Source organism: Elephantulus edwardii, unplaced genomic scaffold (genome assembly GCF_000299155.1).
Source record: "Elephantulus edwardii isolate Elephantulus edwardi_28Jun2011 unplaced genomic scaffold, EleEdw1.0 scaffold00080, whole genome shotgun sequence".
In the NCBI taxonomy this organism is placed as follows: domain Eukaryota; kingdom Metazoa; phylum Chordata; class Mammalia; order Macroscelidea; family Macroscelididae; genus Elephantulus; species Elephantulus edwardii.
The window spans coordinates 11,729,320-11,749,817 of record NW_006399830.1 but is presented as its reverse complement, the minus strand read 5'-3'; the positions used below and the strand labels follow the sequence as shown (position 1 = coordinate 11,749,817).

General features: G+C 54.4%; 2 protein-coding genes across 2 annotated transcripts in view; one reads left to right on the top strand and one right to left on the bottom strand.

Moving 5' to 3' along the window:
- Positions 1-187: 187 nt before the first annotated feature.
- On the top strand, positions 188-13,557 carry WBSCR22 (Williams Beuren syndrome chromosome region 22). The gene is made up of 12 exons (XM_006889681.1): positions 188-235; positions 337-374; positions 3,659-3,754; positions 3,837-3,919; positions 4,013-4,109; positions 7,484-7,580; positions 8,421-8,471; positions 9,392-9,477; positions 9,643-9,688; positions 9,953-10,011; positions 13,289-13,378; positions 13,503-13,557. The coding sequence occupies exons 1-12, from the start codon at positions 188-190 to the stop codon at positions 13,555-13,557; spliced, it is 846 nt and encodes a 281-aa protein (XP_006889743.1).
- A 2,361-nt stretch (positions 13,558-15,918) lies between these two features.
- Positions 15,919-20,498, bottom strand: part of STX1A (syntaxin 1A (brain)) — a 16,322-nt gene continuing 11,742 nt past the window's right edge. Inside the window, exons 5-10 of the mRNA XM_006889680.1 lie at positions 19,932-20,005; positions 19,741-19,849; positions 19,583-19,656; positions 18,206-18,343; positions 16,577-16,687; positions 15,919-15,996 (exon numbers count right to left, since the gene is read on the bottom strand). Of these exons, the coding sequence (XP_006889742.1) occupies positions 15,919-15,996; positions 16,577-16,687; positions 18,206-18,343; positions 19,583-19,656; positions 19,741-19,849; positions 19,932-20,005 (584 nt within the window). The remainder of the gene's footprint in view (positions 15,997-16,576; positions 16,688-18,205; positions 18,344-19,582; positions 19,657-19,740; positions 19,850-19,931; positions 20,006-20,498) is intronic.

Sequence of the window (20,498 nt, the reverse complement as noted above, 5' to 3'; positions counted from 1 at the left end):
CGGGCGGGGCCAGGTGAGCTGATCAATGAAAGATCCTAATTGTTCGCAGTGCGTCAACCTCTCAGCCAATCGGGTGTAAAGAAGACGGGAAGAGAGAGATGGAGCATGTGTGTTGCGGTCGCGGGCCGATGACGTCAAAACTAGTTTCCGGAAGTCGCTGGTCGCCGGCGTGCCGTAGACAGCGAGGATGGCTTGTCGTGGGCGGAGGCCGGAGCACGGGGGACCCCCGGAGCTGGTGAGGCTGTGGACCGGGGCATCCCTCCCTCTCTCCTGTTGCAGGACCATAGCGTCTCGACCCCCCTTCTTACTGTCCCTTTCTCATTTTCTTTCCCTTAGTTTTACGACGAGAATGAAGCCCAGAAATACGTTCGCAAGTGAGTAGAGCCTGGGGGTCGGCGGGGGTCGAGAGCCGGCAGATTGCCTGCAGGGCTCCGATTGCGGGTTAAGCTTGGAAAGAACCTAACAGTGGAAGGAAGGAAGGACCTAGATTAATCCCATTTCTTCCACTGGCAAAGACAGCTTTAAGTAAATCATCGACGGCTCTGGGCCTCAGTAATCACATTATTGAGATGGGGATGATTCTACTTATTTCTCTTGGCTGTTTTCATGATTTGACTCCACGAGCTGTTTTTGAGCATGTAATAAACTAGGCAGAGTATATACGTAAGGGGTCAGTACTGTTGAAGGAGAGACAATCTTAGAATGCTTCGGTGCTGCTGTTGTGTAATCTCATCTTCTTGACCAGACAACCTAGTTTATTGTCTGAATTTTACAGAATGTAGGTCTAAGGGCTCGAGCTAAGACTTCTGAGTTTGCTTTTTGCGACCTAGTGCTCTGTAGAAGAGCCTACACACGCCGTTCTCAGGTCAGCAACAAGCTCAAGACCAAAAAGTCAGTTATTCACACTCCTCTGATGAGAGACCTGTAGTCTGCTCCCATGTTGTTGTTTTTGTTGTTGTTGTCATCGAGTCTCTTGCAACTCATAGCAACCCCATCTATGTACAGCAGCTCTGAACCCTGCTCTATCCTGAGCCAACCTCATTGTCTCTGACACCCCTACCCCCATTACCCCAGTCACTGAGTCAATCCATCTCATCGAGGGTCTTCCTCTCTTGTGCTGTCCTTCCACCCTCCCAAGCATGAAGTCCCTCTCCAAGGACTGGTCCCTCCTTGGTAACATGCCCAAAGCATGGAACTTTAGAATCCTGGCCTCTAAGGGGCAGCCTTGTTTCGCCCTCTCCAGAATGAACCTGTTTGTTCTCCTGGAAGTCCATGGTATATTCAATACTCTTCTCCAGCACCACAGCTCAAAGGCATCAGTTTTCCTTCTATCATCCCTAGTCATTGTCCAGCTTTCTGATGCGTAGCAGATTAATAAAACTTAAACTTGCTGTCGATTGAATTGGCTCCCTCTGTTAGGTTTCCAAGGCAGTAAATCACACTGGGAAGAGACTTGCTGTGTTTCCCTTGTGGAGTCACTGGAGGATTCCAGTCACTGAGATGCACAGCCTTCAGATTAGAAGTACATCGTGTTTTTTTAAATTTTTTTATTTTAGTAATTTTAATGAACATTTACAGAGATTTTAGATTTCCATTCATTCATTGCTGCACTTCTCTCCCGCCCAGCGCCCCCCCCCCCAAGTACATCTTGCAACAAACTGTGCTACAGCCTAGGAAACCCTTTTGAGCAGTTCGGCTCTGTCATTTGAAGACCAAGATGCACCATATTCAGATCATGGTCTTTTGAATTACCTGTGGCACATCAGGGACCTGAACAGTGAATTAGCATGACAGGAGAAGAATTAATGCCTTTGAGTTATGCTGGAGAAGAGTACTGAATATCCCACGGGCTGCCAAAAGAACAAACATATGTCTTGGAAAAAGTCCAGCCAGAGTGCTCCTTGGAGGCTAAGTGAGGCTATTCCTTGGAAAGGGATAGCATTTTTTGAAAGATAGAAGTCAGGAAAGTCTGCTGTTGAGGGCCTCTCCACAGTACTGAAGAGCAATGGTGTCACTCTGGAGACTAAGGTGCACCTGATACAGGCTATAGTCTTTGCAGTCACTTGCCATGCATCAGAGAACTAGACAGTGGCTAGGGAGGATAGCAGGAGAATGATGCCTTTGAGCTGTGGTGTTGGAGAAGAGTTTTGAATATACCATGGACTGCTAAGAAAATGAACAGGTTCATCCTGGAGAGGGTTCAACCACTGCTGCTTCATGGAGGCAGGAATGCTGAAGCTTTGTCTGACATACTTTGGACATGTTATAAGGAGGAATCAATCCTTGGAGAGGGAGGGTGAAGGGACAGCACGGGAGAGGAAGACCCTCTATGAGGTGGATTGATTCGGTGATGGGATAATTGGAATAGTTGTGTCAGAGATAGTGGGATTGGCACAAGATAAGCAGGGTTCAGGGCTGTTGTACATAGGGTTGCTATGAGTCGCAGGCGACTCGACGGCACATAACGAGAGGTCAGTGAAGATCACCAGCAAGATGGACTGACACAGTGACTGCAGCAGTGGGCTCAAGTCGGCCAGAGACGATGAGAATGGCGCAGCATAGGGCAGGCTTCAGGCCTGGCGTTCATAGGGTCACTCTGAGTTGTGCTCGACTTGACTACACCTGGCAACAACTCTGCCATATGCAGTCACTAAGACTGGATGACCCATAACAATGGTGGTTTTCTGGAAAATGGTTCTTTAGTAATAGGAGCTCTTGTGGCCTAGTGGGTAAGGAGTTACACTGCCAACCCAAAGGCACACAGCTCAAATTCTCCAGCTGTTCTTCAGGAGAAAGATGGGCAGTCTCCTTTTGTGCAGTTTACAAACCCTGAAAACCCACTGGAAGATCAGCTGTAAGTCGTTCCAACTCAATTGCCCTGAATTTGGGTTTTGTGGCTTTTTAAAAACTAGTGATAGGTCACATTAAAGCCTGTAGTTGGTCTCTAACGAAATGATTTGCTCCCTACATATATCTGCAATTGGTACAATTACAATTTGTGTTATAAATGATATTGTATGGCAAGGATTTTTGAGGTCACTTTTTTTTTCTTTTCTTTTCCCTGCCTCTTTTTAAACAGTCCCTCCGTAAGTACTATCCACTTAGCTTTGTATCCAAAGACAAATTTGTAGGTGAAAGGAGTTAGCCTTAGTTACAGACTCGTTAATTTCAGGGTCGAAAATATGGAACGCTTCACGAATTTGCGTGTCTTCCTTGCGCAGGGGCCATGCTAATCTTCTCTGTATCGTTCCAATTTTAGTATATGTGCTGCCGAAGCGAGCACTGAGGTCACTTTTAAATAGTTACATTTATTAAACCAAATTTAGGATTACCAGTGAAGACATGAGGAATGAGTCCCTCAGTTTGGTTGACTGTTTTGGGGTTTGTGTTTTATTTTTCTTCTCTTTTTTTTTTATTTTTGTGTGAGTGTACCGTCAAATCAGATCTGACTGGTACAGGAGGAGATTGTCCCTCCTTCCCCGGCAGAGCATCTGGTGGATTCAAACCGTTCGCCTCTGGGATTGTAGTTGCAGCTCCTTGCCAACAGGCCACCAGAGCTCCCCTGTGTTTTATTTTTCTTTTCTTGGCTTTATTTAGGGACGAAGGAAGTAGTAGCCCAGAAATGTCTAACTAGTTGTTTATGCTTCTGCCCTCCCAGCTCTCGGATGATTGATATCCAGACCAAGATGACTGAGCGGGCATTGGAGCTGCTTTGTCTGCCTGAGAATCAGCCGTGTTACCTGCTGGATATTGGGTGAGCGCCTGGGCCCTGGTTCATCCTGTCCACAGGGAGCCTGCTGTGCACCACTGAGTCCCTGCTGTGTTGTGTCTTCCAGGTGCGGCTCCGGCCTGAGCGGGGATTATCTCTCAAATGAAGGCCACTATTGGGTGGGCATTGACATCAGCTCTGCCATGTTGGGTGAGTGTATTCTCTGTGGCACTTGAACGGGCCGCTTTCATGTGTGGGCAGCTGTGTGGCCTGTTTTCCCTAACCTTCTCTTCTCCAATGTAGATGCAGCATTAGACCGAGAAACGGAGGGCGACCTGCTTCTCGGGGACATGGGCCAAGGCATCCCCTTCAGACCAGGTTCTTTTGATGGTTGTATCAGGTGAGGGTCTTCACTTTCTGCAGTGACTCCTCCAGGTCATTGCTTCCAAATCCTGTGTAGCAGAGCTCCATGGGATACCTAGGAAAAGCACGTTTCAGATTATAGGTTTTCAGATCTGTAAGTCCAAGCAAGGCAACTGCCTCAGACCTCACTGCTGGGAATCCTGTCTGTTTTGTGTATGGGGCATGGCAGGGAGGTCCTGACCCTCTAGGAATCATCTTACTGACCCCAATGACTGTACTGTAGCCTTCAGGTTCAAAAACTCTGTAGGGTACAGTGGCCCAGACTGCTCCAGTGTCTTCCCAGGTGGTCAGGGTCGAGTAACTGGAGTCTGAAATGTGTACATAGTACCTTGGTAACAGATCTTAGAAAATGGAAATTACTGTTAGAGTTGTGAAGGTTACCTTCTATGGTTAAGTCTTGTTCAGTATTTGGTGTGTGTTTTGTCTATAGAGTTGTTGTTAGGTACTATTGAGTCAAATATAACTCATAATGACCCTATAAATAACCCATCTGAACACTGTCCTGTTCTGTGCCAGCCCCACAATCTCTGACACGCTCAAATCCGTTGCCACAGTCCGTGTCAATCCATCTGGTTGAGGGTCTTACTCTCTCCATCCTTCCACCTCTCCAAGCTTGATGTCTCTCTCCAAGGAGTAACCTCTCCTAGCAGCATGCCCAAAGTATGTAAGATGAAGAAGGGAAAAGACCTAGCTTAATCGTGACCTGGGTGCACACCTCCTCCTTGGACCTTGTGCTGAGAAGCAGGGATGCAGAGGCATTGGGCAGGAGTAAGATTTTGAATTTTAGAGATTTTCTTTTAGGTAAAGGATTAGTTTATTTCTGGGAACAAGATTAAAAAATGGAGACCTTTTCAAGGCTACCTCAACTCCACTGCCATCAAGTTAATTCTAGCTCAAGGCAACCCTCCATTGCGTTTTTGAAGCTTGTAAATCTCTATCGGGGGTGACTGTCCCTCTTCCTTCCTTGGAGGATCTTGCTGTGTGATGCAGAGTCAGAACCGTCCATAGCTGACCCTCCAGCGGGTTTGCAGAGACAGTAAATCCCATAGGAGGATGTTGCCCATCTTCCTCCTGCAGTGCAGCTGGATTTGAACCTCCCATCTTTGCGCTGGCGCTGCAGTTTCTCACCACTAAGCCACCAGAGCTTCCTCTCAGAGTGCCTGGTGGGTTCATACTGCTTGACACATTGTTGTTATGTGTCGTCACGTTGCCTGCGACCTGTAGCGACCCTGTGTACAGCCGCTCTGCAGCCTGCCCTGTCCTGAGCCAGTCTCACTGACTCTTAACACATACACTAAAAAAAGCCCTCAGAATCTTAAAAAAAAACCCTGAACAACTTACTACCATCGAGTGGGAATCGACATGGGCTCAGGCCGCAAAGTGCATGGGGAAAGAGTGCCCATCTTTCTGCCAAAGAGTTGTTGGTGGCTTTGAACCACTAGGGAGGCATGGCCTTGGACTTAGCAGCACATCTCGGGGCCGCCAGCCACTTGAGGTTAGGTGGCCAGAATGAACGATCAGTAACATGGTTTGTATGTTTTAAGTAATCAGTAGTCCATTTTTGTTTGTGTTTACAAGTAGAGATGATATAGCTTCCTTTTAATACACATTTGCTATATATAAGACTGTTAAAAGTTGCTAGGGACTATGTAAAAATAAAACCCAGTCCCTGCCTTTAAGGATGTCCAATATTTATTAGGTAACACATAACTAAGCACAAAGTCATCGTGGGGCGTGCAGGAAAGGAGTTGCACAGCCAGCAGGGTCTGAAGAGGAGTGAGGGCTCAGGGGGTCTGGTGGGAGGAGGAGGAAGAGGAAGTGGGTGGGCCTGGGAGGAATTTGGATAGTCAGGGAGAGTGTGTGAGCAGCGCATTTGTGGGAGCAAAGTCCCGGGAGTGGGTGGAAAAGAAGCCTGAGCAGATGAGAAAGATGAGTAAGAAGGTGGAGCTGAGGCTGCGAGGTTGACACACATCATGTGTTTAAGCTCGTCCTAAGGAATAACCCCGTCACAGTGGTGATGCGTGGCGACATGTTGCTAGGAGAGGCTATTCCTGGGAGGGCGGCCCCATGCTTGGAAAGATCAGTGAGAGAGAGAGGAAGCTCCTCAATGAGATGGATTGATGCTGTGACTGCACAGTGGCCTTAAGTGTCAGAGATGACGAGGACGGCACAGGATACGACAGGGTTCCGCGTTCTTGTTCGTAGGGTCGCTATGAGTCGGACTAGACTGGACGGCACCTAACAGCCAGATTGGAGAGTAGTGGTTCTTAGGTGCCGGCGCAAGTTGGCCCCGAGTGATACCGAGCCAGAAGCTGGCCGTCTTCATCAGTGTGGTGGGAGATCGGACCGTCGTCTGTGGGGTCTCCACAGGCGGTTTTTTGGAAGCAGGTCATCAAGCTTCTCTTCCTAGGCCATCTTACTTTAGAAACTCTGCCAACACCTTTTCAACATCGTCGCGACACACGACCCTCCACTGATGGCATTTACTGTCCAGGAATCAAGCCTGAGTGTCTGCAGGGAAGGGGAGAATTCCGTCACTGAGCCTTGAGACTAGTGAGACAAAAACTCTAAACCCAACCGCTGTTGAATTAGTTCCAACTTGACAATCTTCACCAGGGCTGCAGATCCTTCCTTTCTAAGGATGGCTGATGGATTTGAACTGTCGGCCTTTAGATTAACAGTGTTAGAACTCCTAGGAGAGTTGGAGAGGGAGGTAATAGCTGAGAAAGGCTGTTGGATAAACCAGGAGACTTTGGGGGTCTTTGGAAGTGTGCACAGTGGTGTGGAGGGGAGGCCAGAATGGAGGGGGCATCTTAGTAAATGCCTGGGGTTTTCAGTCTGAGGATTGTGGAGACAGTTGACAGATGCAGTGGAAGGAAGCCATTGAGGAGAGTGAGCGAATGACTGCGTGTGTGTGTGTGTGAGAGAGAGAGAGAGAGAGCAGAAGGTTTGGGTTGATTGGAGAGAGTGAAGGAGTGGTGCTCTTAACACTGAGCCACTTTAGGTTTAACTTCAGAGGCGTGTAAAACCAAGCTTGAGAAGATCCTGCTTTGGGCTAACTGCAGGGACGTTAAGGTGACCCTGTGTGGTGCAGCAGTGCTGTGAACAGTCAGGTGGACAGTGCATTCCAGGAAGGAAGCTGTGGGCAGGGGTTGCCACCTGGAGTCAGGACCTTAAGGTGACCCTGTGTGGTGTGGCAGCACTGTGGACGGTGGGGTGGATAGTGCATTTCAGGAAGGAAGCTGTGGGCAGGGGCTGCCACCTGGAGTCAGGGAGGTGTGGTGTCAGGGTCTCGAGCACAGGGGAGCAGTGTGTCTTGTCCCTGTCTTGACCACGTCCCTTCCTTTCTAGCATTTCAGCCGTGCAGTGGCTCTGTAATGCCAACAAGAGGTCCGACAACCCTGCCAAGCGCCTGTACTGCTTTTTCTCCTCTCTCTATTCAGCTCTGGTGAGTGCCTTCTCCTGACCTGGGCTGGCTGCCTGGCCCTCCCTGGCCCTGCAGGTGGAGTGAGGAAGCCACAGGGTCACACCTGAGGGCCAGTCAGAAAGGCCTTCATGGGCAAGATAGTGGCCACTCAGGCAGAACGGAAAAGTTGAAGCTCAGTGGCCTACTTCCTCACGCAACCCGGAAGACTGATGCAAAATTCCAAGATCATTGACTGATTTGGAATAGGCCATTTATGAGTCACTGTTGGGAATTTTAATCAGAAATTGGGATGGGGACATGGCGTCAGCTGAATGAGGAACCCACGTTGAGTTCCTTCACTTCTGTGACGCCCCCTTCTCTGGCCTTGCTGGTTCTCCGTCCCTCACTCGCTGAGGGTGAGTTGCTCCCAAGAGGACCTGATTCTCTCCCACGCACTGGAATTAGTCCTGAACTTTGGAGGACCCATAGATTTGCCCTTCTCTGCTCAAATTCTGTTGCCTGGTGTGTTTCGATCTTGCGCTCCCCACAACACGTGGGTCTCTATCACAGTGTCCCGGAACCACACACCCCGTCTCCTGTCACTCTTCGTCTCTTGGTCCTCATTTCTTTTTTCCCTTTGGCACTCATCACTGTTACAGATTAGCTGCCTCCCCCACTGACACGTGGGCTCCCAAAGCATCAGGACTGGCGTTCTCCCGCTGCCTCCCTCTTCCCCCCTCTTCCCACGCCTGCATATCTACCCAGGAACAGTGTCTAGACACGGCAGAATCTCAGACAACATTCCACGCATGCAGGCAGAGAGGGGTGTCCAGGGCCTGGCCCCACGGGGCACTGGTCAGACCATTCTGTTTCTCTCGGCAGGCCCGGGGTGCCCGCGCTGTTCTGCAGCTTTACCCGGAGAACTCGGAGCAGGTGAGCCCCTGGGTCACTGAAGGTGCAGGGAGGGGCAGGGTGCAGAGCAGGTGGGTGGCCCTGCCCCTCGCTCGCCTGGCCTGCCCTGACTGGTGGAAGGAGGAGCGTGTACCGGGGGGTCCCTGTGGTCGCACATACCCTGACTGCCGGCTAGGATGGCGTTCCAGGGGTGTGATGTTACTGATCCCCTGACCGAGTGAATCCAAACAGGCTGGGGTGAGGGGGTGTCAGCTCTCTGCTCGCTGAAGTGTGAGCTGCTGGGGGATACAGACTTGGAGAGACAGGTGGGGTGACGCCCTGACAGGCAGCTCAAAGACATCTGGCCCCCAGTGACGACCTGGGGCCACGTTCCCCAGAAAGAGTGACCCTCAAGGTTCATGGTCGTAGACAGACAGAAACTGACCCAACTCAAAAACATTAGCTTATTGGGACAGGAGACTTTCTGACTAGAGACGGGTGTAGCTGCCCAGCCGCTGGGGCAGCGGCCACCTACTTACCTCTGAAGATGAGGGGAGGCGGCTAAGTGTTTTATACCCCTACACCAGCAACCCCCAGTACACGGCAAAATCCAGAATTACAGACTGGGAAAATGTTAGAAATGCAAACGCTCAGTGAAAGGAAAAACCCCTCCTCCTGCTCGATAAGGGGGAACAGTCGACTTGCCTTCGTTCTGGGAAGAAACCAGAGAAACAAGCCTAGACTCGGCCAGCCTAGCATCCGTGTAGCCATCTTGGGCGTTTGTAGTATGTGCCAGAGTGACCGTCGCAGGAGTCAGCTCAGGCCAGTGCCTCCCTCAGCCCCGCTCTCCATCCTCCCAGGCCGGGTCTGGGCGGGTTAAGGGCTGCACTTCTCAGCTGGAGTGAGGTGAGGCTGTTAGCCCCTCCAGCCTCCCCTCTGACTCACTGCCCCTCTCCCCTCAGCTGGAGCTCATCACCACCCAGGCCACGAAGGCAGGCTTCACGGGGGGCGTGGTGGTGGACTACCCCAACAGCGCCAAAGCCAAGAAGTGAGTGCCGGGGCCAGTGAGTCGTGCTGGGGGGCCTTAGCTGAGAAAACCAGAGGAGGACTGGGTTGGGTGGTCAGGACTCAGGCAGGCAGGAGGCGCGTGTGCTCAGCTCCTGGTCCCAGACTGACGCTGAGGGGGACCTCACTTGGCACTTCAATGTTTCAGGTTTTACCTCTGTCTGTTTTCTGGGCCTTCCGGCTGTCTGCCAAAGGTAAGGGCCTGTCAGTTTGCCTGTGTGTTGGATTCCTGATTGTGGGGGGGGGTTCCAGAGGAGCATGCTGGGAGTAGAGGTATAGAGACCCCCCTTGCCAGGATTACAGACCCTGGCCTGTGAGTCCTCTGGGGCCTGGGGACAGGGACCCCTGCTCTCTAGAATGGAGTGGTGGTTCCTGCCAGGGAAGGGCTCGGGTGGGTGCCCCGGCTCTTCAGGGTGCGAGATCTCCAAGGGAAGCTAAGAGCACTTTGGTTCCTGCAGGGGCTGAGCGACCAGAACAGCGGAGCCAGGGGCAAGGAGTCCATGTTCACTAATGAGAGGTAACACGCCGCCCGGCAGGGCTCACTGCAGCCAGGCCCTTCTGCGGCAGGCCTGCTCCCCTTCTCTGCTTCAGTTCATGCCTCTCGGGTTTATCTGCTGCGGTGACACTGGGGTGGTGGTACAGTCAGAGACCCCTTGGGACTGTGTCTGCTGCAGCCTTGGCGGCCAGGGCCCTTCTGGAGGCGTGGGGGTAATTGTGAACCTTGACCCCCACTTCTGAGTCTGCATACATCCCTTCTCCTGTCACGCGTGACATCCTCTCTCTGACCTTTCAGCCTGCCCATAGGCCAGCTGCCCTGTGAGCTTCCCCTCATGGCCTGGCCTCTGGCCGACTCATACAGTTGTTAGAAAGGTCCTGAGCCTCAGAGTATTAACACACTATCTAAAAATCCCCGTGGTGGGCTGAGTACCTCACATGTCTATATATTTCCTTAGTCATTTATCAAGATTACAGAGCCTTGGCCTTGGCCTTCAGGAGAGCCCCTGCCTCCTGGTTTCCTATGCCTGCATTGGCTGTTCCTTCCCACAGTGTCCTGTGGACACGAGTCTCGACCCCTCTCCCTGCATCACTAAATTGCAACTGTGGCCTCCTAACTTCAGTCTCAATCCCAATCCCATCCTTGATTACCAGCCTTCCTCCCAGTCTCTACCCCAGAACATTCCGCAGGCATTGAGAACACAAAACAAAGCTCTCCATTTTCACCCCTAGACTCCCCTCTTCTTTCAGGCTTACTCATACCTCTCTTTCCTCCCTCTGGTATCCTTCCATCAGTGTGCCCAGTACCCACTTTACCCACCCCCACCTCGCTGCAGGTACCACCACTCGCCTAGGTTACAGCTTCCAGGCCATAGCATGTCGTTTTCAGTCTTCTTTCAACTTCTTCCTTTTTTTCCCCTTGTTGTGTATTGTCAAATCAGATCCGACTGGCACAGGAGGAGATTGCCCCTCCTTCTCCAGCCGAGCATCTGGTGGATTCGAACTGTACAACTTCAGGATTGCAGCGCAGCTTCTTGCCACTAGGCCACTCGAGCTCCCCTTTTTCAACTTCTTTTCTGCACAGATCTTTTCCTTTTTGAAGCGTGTAGATTCATTCTCTTCCATGGGCACCCCTTACCAGTCTCATGTTCCTTGGTCTTCTGGTTTGTTAATTTGGCTTTGATCTGTGTCCCAAATGAGAATGAACACTTGGTCAGGACCTCAGAGTAGTATAGGTAGTAATTAGTACACACGATTTCTTTATAAGTGGTGAAAGAGAAAATGGTTGCTTGGTGCAGGCTGACACGAGTGAAAAGCCTTAGGATTTGTGCTGTCTGACCCCTCATCGGCCTTAGTGGCCCAGTGGTTAAGCGCTGATGGGCAGCTGCTCGCCAGCTGGTGACTACAGAAAGACCTGGGTATTGTGTGCCCGTATGGGTTATAGCCGAGGAAGCCCCTCAGCAGGGCTGCTTGTCACATGGGGTCTTTCTGAATCCTGGTCAACTCAGTAGCACCTCCCAGCAAAGACCCCGTGGCCCTCCAGGGTCCTCTCACTTCACCAGCCCGTTCCCCAGCGGCAGCTCAGGACGGTTCCACATGTTCCTGCTCCGAGGTGCCCAACCCTGCTGCCCCTTCTTGTTAACCTGTAAGTGCTTCCATCTCTTATTCACAAAAGCAGTCGTTTCACTTCAGTCCTCCTTAGAATCCCATTTGTTTTCACACGGGTGCCCCAAGACAGTGTGTCCAGTTGTAAACGTGGGTGAGCTCTGTAACTTCAGACTGCCTACTCTCCACTGCTTCAAAAGATGGGGCTAATCGGGCCACCTTCGCGGAGCATTGAGGGGCCCAGGACACACGTGCTGAGACCTCTGCCTTGCACCCGGCACACGCCTGCCTCCCCTGACTGCAGTCTGCAGGTTCCTCAGATTTGGTGGCGGAAGGGGGCAGAGTCTGCTGAGTGTTGAAACAACCACCAGTGCCATCTCCCCTTCCTCTCACATCTGTCTAATCGCCGTCAAGCCAGTTAAATAGGTGGATCTGTGAATAGTTCATTTAAACCCTGCCCAGTTGAGCTCAGAGCTCCAGTTTTTGGCTCTGGGTTTGTCACCCATGCATTCCTCGATCCTTCCCACCTGGCCTTGCTTCCACCACCTGACTGCTTACTTGAAAGACTTCCTAGTTCATCAGTCCCCTGCCTCAGTCCCCTCCCTGGCTTTGACCCACAGACCCACGTTTCTCCCTCGGCACCTCGCCTTCGGGCACTCTGCATCTCCAGATGCCCCTTTGACCGCCCCTGTGACTCCCCGTACTCCGCTTTGCCTCACATCTTGCCCCCTGTTCACTGCTGGGCTCCTGCTCTGCCCCGTCCTCCTCGAGTTCTAAGGATTAAGCTCCGTGCCTTTGCAGTCGAAGATTTGCCGCTGGCTCCCCTTTGCACCCGGCCGTCAGCCTGGGGACCGGTTTCTCAGCTGTCACCAACTCTTCTGGGTTACTTGGTCCCCTTGTCTTCTTTACCTGTTCCTTCCTGTGACTCACCGTAGGTCCTCTGGTTACCATCCTGAGTTACTGCTGTGTCGCCCTGCTTGTTGAGACCCCATCGTGTCCCACACTCTGGCCTCAGCCCTGTTCTCAGTCTTCTGCTCCTGATTCCAGGCAGTCAGGACCGTGTGCTGTTCTCTCACATCGCATTCAGTCCCTCAGAGGGTGCATTTTCATGTTTTGCCTCTTGCCTGGGGCGCTGCCCTCCTCCACTTCTGCCTGTTGAAATACAGCTTCCATCCACTGCCCGTTTACTTCTCCCCTGGACCTCCACACACACTTGGCCTACTGCAAGTGGCCCCCCGCCACGGCCCACTCGGCCTCCCTTCCCTGAGGCTGTGGGGACCCCCTCTCTCCTCAGCCAGGGTGGGAGGCCCACAGCAGCCTTGGAGGGTCATCGTTGGGGCTGCTGTGAGCTAGGCAGCCTCATTTTCCTGCCTCAGACATTAGAAATGAGCAGGGAGGGTTGGACTGGGGCCCAGAGTGGTTTCCTCAAGCCCTGCAGCCTCTTCCTGGCAGAGCTTGGGGTGCTCCTAGACTAGCCGACAGGCAAGGCGTGTTCACACCTGTGGAGATGCCCACCCGGCCCCTCTGGTCCTTCCAGACAGTGGCTGTGGCCCCCGTGAATACTGCCGTTGAGGTGGGGCATCTCTCGTAGGCAGGAAGACACATTTGCAGGCCTGCCATCTCTTCCGCCCTGGGTTCACGCTGGCGTGGCCAGGCTGCTTTGGCGTGGGCACTCAGCTCTGTCTCCCTCACAGGGTCCCTCACAGGACTGCGAGGAAAGGGCTGGTGAGGAAGAGCCGAGACTGGGTGCTGGAGAAGAAGGAGCGTCGCCGACGGCAGGGGAAGTGAGTGCTGGGGCGAAGGGGGGCTGCAGCCACTAGAGGCCGCATCTGAGGGCGCCCAGGGGGGCTTGCGTCATTTTTTTCTGAGACTCTTCTGTGCTTCCCCCTCCTCTTGTCTCTGGCACAGGGAGGTCAGACCTGACACTCAGTACACAGGCCGCAAACGGAAGCCCCGGTTTTGAGCAGTAGCTGGGTCCTCGGGACAGCTCCGACACGCAGGAGGGACGTCGCCAGCCAGGCAGGCGTCTACCTCTGCCGAGTTTTTTCTACTCAAGTGCCTGCTTCATCACTTGATAGATATGGACAGTGTTCTGAAAAGATCCGAAGGTCAACAGTTTGAATCCATAAACTGCCCCACAGGAGAAAGATGGGCTGACCCCTGTCAAGGTTTACAGCCTTAGGACACCATGTTCTAGAGCCCATCAGCTGGCCGTGGGGGCACAGGAAAGTTCTAGAAGTTGGTTTTTGCTTTGTTTTTTTTTTGGGGGGGGACGGGTATGTGTATAAAAGCTCTAAGAACATCTTATTTTAAGAGCAATAAACCACTTTATTTGGAGCTCTCTAGTTCCAAACAAATTTTCCAAGTTCTATTGAGATGACAGTTTGGTTCACCAGGCAGGAGAAAGGTCTAAGGAATGTTTTCATTCTTTTCATTTTCGAAAGCATTGTTTTCATCAGTGAGGGGCAAAGGTGGGTTCCTTTACCTGAGGGTTTGTCACAGTGGAGAATCCACTGGAAGGGCTGCCAGGTGTCAGCCTGAGGCCCTGTGCCGTCCGAAGGCATCACCCAGCCAGCTGTGGAGTGGAGCCGGCCTGCCACTGACCTGCCTGGCACTCGGCTTGCTAGGCTGGGGCCTGCAGGGATGGCTAGTGGGCTGAGAGGAGACGGCTCTGGTGGTTCCCTGAGACACAAGAATGGGAGGTTGGGTAGAGGGTCCAGCTCCGGGTCAAGGGCCCATGCCCTGGCCTGGAGTCTTATCCAGGCATTAGGTCCCAGGCCTGCCTTTGGCAGAGGCTCAAGCTGGGGTATGAGTAGAGTTCTGGGCCCAGCTTCATAGGAAAGGCTGGAGAAGTTCCATTGAACAGCACTTCCCCTGCAGGCCCAGGGCCAGACTTGAAGGAGGGGTGTGTGTGTGTGTGTGTGTGTGTGTGTGTGTGTATGTAGCTGAAATCTTTGCTCAAGCCCCAGCTCAGAACATTCACCCCCACTATGACAAGGCTGTGATGTGCCAGCATCAAGAACCCAGAGGAGAGGTCTGGTACAGATACAAATGTTTATTCTACATAAAAATTTCACAAAATGGGCAGCTGGTTGTACCAAGACCTTTGGTGATGGGTGGGGGAAGTCACCTGGAGAAGGCAGCACGGACAGTGGTCACAGGGCGAAGCTGAGGGGGGCCCTGGGGGCGCCCGGGCGTGCACGCACATGCACACTCCTTGCCCGTCAAGGAGGAAGGGGGCCTCGGGCAGGGCAGTTTCTGGCTTGAGAGGAGCCATGGGATGGAGAGGAGAGAGGTCCCCTGCCCGGCTGGCTGCTGAATACTGCGTCTGAAACACCCGACACCCGCGTGGCACGTCAGTGGGGACAGCAAGGGCAGGACACGACTGCAGGCCTGAAGTGACAATTCCTGACTTCCAGAGCACAAGAGCAGGGACATGGTCCCAAACATGCAACACACAATGGCTTGAGGACCCAACCAGGACTTGCCAGGGGCAGCGGCTGGCCTGGCTGCAGGCTCCGGCCAGATGGGGCATCATGAGGCCGCCAGTGCCATCAGGCCAGGGCATCGGCCAGCTTCTTCCAGAGGGTCAACAAACAGCCCAGAGAGGTTGTTGCTCCTGGGCTGTGGGGGTGCGAGGAGGGCCCTTGAGAGGGGACGAGGCCAGGGCCTTGTCCCAAGGAACCAGAGGCCTGTTGGCTTTGCCCAAGGTGGGGAGGGGCCTGGTCCTGACGTGGCCAGAAAGCAGGGAGCCCTCAGCCTCCTGGCAGTGGTCAGCTATCAGAGGCGTTGAGCTGAGCTGTCCCGCAGGGCCACCCCTCCCCTAACCTGAAAAGCAGCACCATGTGGCCAGCTGGTCCCCAGCCCCTTGGGGAACAGCTGGAGAGGCCAGAGGACAGGGCAGATAGGGGTCAGCTGGAGGCAAGGCTGGTCCAGAGAGGGAGTGTGCCTCGGTGCCAGGAGTGGGCAGACCCAGACTCACCCGAGGGGCAGGTGTGGACTTGAAGGAAGGGTGGCAGTGGTGCCCTGGGCCTCCCTGCCCAGTGAGGGTGAGGCGGCCTGGGCCAGGGTCTGAGTGTCCCTTCCTGACTCCTGTCCCTGCCCCCTGGGGCCAGTTCCCGGTCTGGCTCCCTGTGCCTCTTCTGTACAGACACACACTGTCACAAAGATCATGCACACAACACGCTCAGGGCAGGGCGGGATGTGGCCCTGTGGCAGAGAGGAGCAGCACGGGGTAGGGGTGCTCCAAGCCGGAGGCGGAGTGGGGACGGCAGCCGAGGGGTGCCCGGTGGACCGTCCCGTGTGGAGCGGCAGTGGGCGACCTCTATCCAAAGATGCCACCAAAGGTGGAGGCGATGACGATGCCCAGGACCACGCAGCAGATGATGATCATGATCTTCTTCTGCAGGGGGGGCGGGCAGGACAGGCCCTCAGCGCAGGGGGCGGGGCGGGGGCAACAGGCCCTCAGCGCAGGGCGGGGCGGGGGGGGAGCACTGGCCCTGCGGGGAGGGCGAGCTGGGACAGGCCATGAAGGGTGGAGGCGATGACGATGCCCAGGACCACGCAGCAGATGATGATCATGATCTTCTTCTGCAGGGGGCTGGGGCAGGACAGGCCCTCAGCGCAGGGGGCGGGGCGGGGGCAGGACAGGCCCTCAGCGCAGGGGGCGGGGCGGGGGCAGGACAGGCCCTCAGCGCAGGGGTTGGGGGTGGGAGCACTGGCCCTGCGGGGAGGGCGAGCTGGGACAGGCCATGAAGGGGAACCTGGTGAGGTCTTTGATGCAGGTATGGGTGGACAGTGGTATGAAGGCTGAACACTGTAAGGGGTTACAATGAAGTGAAGTGGGGTGCTAAAGGTCCCGGGACAGAGTTGGGTGACAGCTGTGTTCAGGGAGGTACAAAAGAATGGGAAGGGACTTGGGGTGGCCTTGGGGGAAGGGCTGCCTCGGGGGAGACGGGCTTGAGCTGGGCTGGGGTACTGACCCGGCGGGCCTTGCTCTGGTACTTGACAGCCTTCTTGGTGTCAGACACGGCCCTCTCCACGTAGTCCACTGAGTGCTCCACATTGTACTCGATCCTGTCAATCATCTCCCCCTGCGGGCCAAGGGGGAGCCGAGCTCAAGGGCCCCTTTCTCAGGACAGGACTTCAGGGAAGCACCTGAGGTTTGAAAGAGAAAGGAGAATGTCAGACTTCTTACCTGTGCCCCACAGACCAGGCCGTTAGGCAGGATTGGGCTTCCGGAGCGGCTGGCCCTGCAGGACGTTCATAGGTGGGACACACTGATCACAGGGACTGGATATGCAGTCTCAGCCACAGGGTTGGGGACCATGCAGAGACCCACGATGCCTAGTGCCAGGCAGAGGGAGAAGGAGACAGGCAGGAGGGGACTGGAGTCTGGGGTGACCATGCTGACCCCACTCAGCTCTGACAGTCTGTGCCCATCAACCATGAAGCCCCCTAGCTTGTTATGCCCTCCATGCCCCTGCCCAGCTCAGGGCTGGTGGGTCATCCTTGAACCACAGTCCTCTCTCCGCTCTCAGTCTGGACCTGTGCTGCCCCCCTCCAGGGCAGGTATGCTAACAAGACTCCCAAGGAGTTAATAACTGCCCTTGATCTCCAAGTCCATGGCCACCCAACAGTGTCCATGTCACTGTGGTCTCCCCTGTCTGTGGACATCCTGCCTCCATAAGGGTCAAATTCTGTCCACAATTAAACCCCTCTGATCTAGAAGATAATTCAAATGCTCTCCACCCCACCTGGCCCCACAGACCTCATCTCCATCTGCCTCTCAGCCCCCATCCATCACCCTGTGCTCCAGCCTCACAGACTTTCTAGTTGTCAGCCGAACTCTGCTCTGATCGACTGACTTCCAGAAATCTGCATGGGGTGGGGCCAGGTCTTTACTCTTTTGGAAGTCTGAATGGCCAGGTCCTCAGCGGCCTTCTCTGGCCACCCCATCCGAAGCGGCTGGCCTTGTCACAGTAGCACAGCGCCTCCGGACCAGCAGCATCAGCGTCACTCGTGAGCTTGACAGAGGTGCGAACTCAGGGGGCCCACTCTGCCCCACTGGTCTCTGGGGATGGAGTCCAGGAAACTTACAAGCTGCCCACGTGGTTCTCAGGCCCGGGTGGGTGGGAAAACAACTGCTCTAGCAGCGGCCTCCTCCTGACATCTCCTGTGCACCTGGCCCACCTAGAGAATGTCCTGTTTCTTTACCTGCACTGCCCTCTCTCCCAACAGACATGCCCTCCAGGAAACAGAGCCTTCTCTGTCCTGGCCACACTGTACCTCCAGCTCTTAGAGAACGACTAGATCCAGCAGCCATTTGAAAACCAGCTAGTGGCCAGGACAGGGATGGGCCTGGGGGAGCGCCAAGCAGAGCCATGCAGCGCCAGCACCTGGTGGCAGAGCCATGCAGGGTGGGAACGGGCCCTTCAGGTGGACAGTGCCAAGCAGAGTCGGGGACCTGAAGGCACTGTCAGGAGCGGGTCACTAGTTACCTGCAGACTTGGTCCCTCCCAGGCAGGGGCAGCATGTCGGGCAGAAAGGGGAGGGGTTAGTGCAGCCCTGGGGGCTGCTGGGGCCTGGGGCTGGGGGTCCCGAGCACGCACCTGGCTCTCCACGAGCATGGCCATGTCCATGAACATGTCATGCAGCTCCCGGATGCTGTTCTCCAGCCTGATGATCTCGCTGTGCCGCGTCTCAATCTCGCTCAGCGCCTGCTTCGAGATGCTGGAGTCCATGATGATCTGGAGGGTGGAACAGTGGGCTGGGACCCCGGGCTCTCTGAAGGGGGTGAGACTGGAGACCAGGACCAGAAAGGCAGAAGGCCAGAGGGGCAGGCAGAGGCTGAGCAGAGCTGATGCAGAAGGGAGGCCCCTACAGTCCTCCCCGGAGGCCTCCTGGCCGTCCCTCTTCGCTCAGTGATTGCTCCTGACTCGCCCTAAGACCTGACTTCCTAGGATGAGACCTTGTCTCACTTGCTTGGGGCATGTCGAGGGGCCAGTCCCTGGAGAAGGAGTGGGCGCTGAGCTGATGGCACTTAATGATAACACGGGCCAGCAATAACCGCTTCCCACCTGCGCTTGCCTGATAGTAAGTTCTCAATAAATGGTCATTTTAACCACCCACTCACTGCCACTGAGTCGGAACCGACTCATAGCCGACACTCCACTGGTTTCTGAGGCTGATACTGCATGAGAGACTGCCAATTTCCCCCCCTTTAAGCTTCTGGTGACTGTGAACCGCCAGAGAAGCACAACCTTTGGGTTTACCCGCACAACTCCCTAAGAACTATGCCGCCAGAACACTTTTTTCTCCCCTTTTATTACCATTGGGCTCAAATTTGCTGCCTCTCCATCCCCAGCAACCTGGAGTTCTTTCCTCCACTTCCTCTCCTGCACTTCCTCCCACACTGACATCCCTTCTTCCTGAACCTTGTGCCCCTTCCTCCAGGAAGAACCTTTGCCTGGATGAGAATAAGGTTCCACTTGGATACAGACACTGCCTAGGACATCATGTCCTCCAGGAGGGGAAGATGGACCAGAGGACAGTGGGAGGCCACCTGGAGTGGCAAAAGGGCAGAGAGAGGAAGAAGCAGATCCAAGGAGGAGGAGGGTCTTAATTCCACCACTGCCACTAACATTGCTGTGACATAAGATGGTCCCTTCCTCTTTCTGGTGACTTGGTGGGAAGGAGTTGCACTGTGGACCCCAAAGTACCCAGTTTGAGAACAAAGTTACCAGCTGCTCTGTGGGAGAAAGGGGCACTCTCCTCCCATGTGATTTACTGCCTCTGAAAACCCCTGGAGGGTCAGCTCTGGGTCCTTCTGACATGACAGTACTCCACAACTCCCCTCTCTAGCCTCAGCTTTTTCTTTAAACATCAGGCACACACCTGCACAAAGTAGCACTACAGATCAAATACTGCTGGGCCAGACCTCTCCACGCACACCAAGGACCAGGGGGTGGAGTGTGGCCTGCACTTACCCCCGAGGCAAAGATGGCTGGGTTCCCACTCTCTAACATGTCCTCCAGCTCCTCGCTGGTCGTGGTTCGGCCAGCTGCAAGGAGGAGTCACACTGAGCCCTGGTGTTGCCCCCAACCCCAGCCCGACCCCCAGCACTGCCCCGCCACCCCCAGCTTACTGATCTCCAGCTGCCTTTGGATGCGGCCCTTGCAGCGCTCACGGTAGTCAGACTGTGTCGCGTTGTACTCGGACATGACCTCCACAAACTTCCGGGACAGCGTGGAGTGCTGAGAGTGTGACACGAGGTGTGGAGTCAGGCCCAGTCCCTGGTCTTGGGTACCTGCTCCCAAGCCAGGTCGCTTCCGGTACCTGTGTCTTCCGGATCCTCAGGTCAGCCGACGAGCGGTTCAGGCCCTCCTCCTGCTCAATGCTCTGCTCGATGCCTGGAGGAGCAACAAGCTTTACTCATCACTGCTGCCCACCTACGTTTCCAGGATCTAGGGGCCAATGGGACCTTGAAGGGGTCTGCAAGTGGCGAGGAAGTGGTGAGACCAGGCCAGGAGCAATGGCAGAGGAAAGCAGGACTAATGGAAGAGGGGGCCAGGCAGAGACCACCCAGCTGGACTTCATGTGTAGGTGTACGCATCTGCTCACACACACACACGCCCACTCGGGAGGCCTGCCTCATGCCAAGGGGTGGGGGTGTGTATACCTACTGTGTGCTAGGCCTAGTGGCTCAGGCTTCCCTGTGTCTCTGTCAAGGTGTGTGTGTGTGTGTGTACCTACTATGTGCTAGACCCAGTGGCTCAGGCTTCCCTGTGTCTCTGTCAAGGGGGTGTGTGTGTGTGTGTGTGTACCTACTATGTGCTAGGCCTAGTGGCTCAGGCTTCCCTGTGTCTCTGTCAAGGGGTGTGTGTGTGTGTACCTACTATGTGC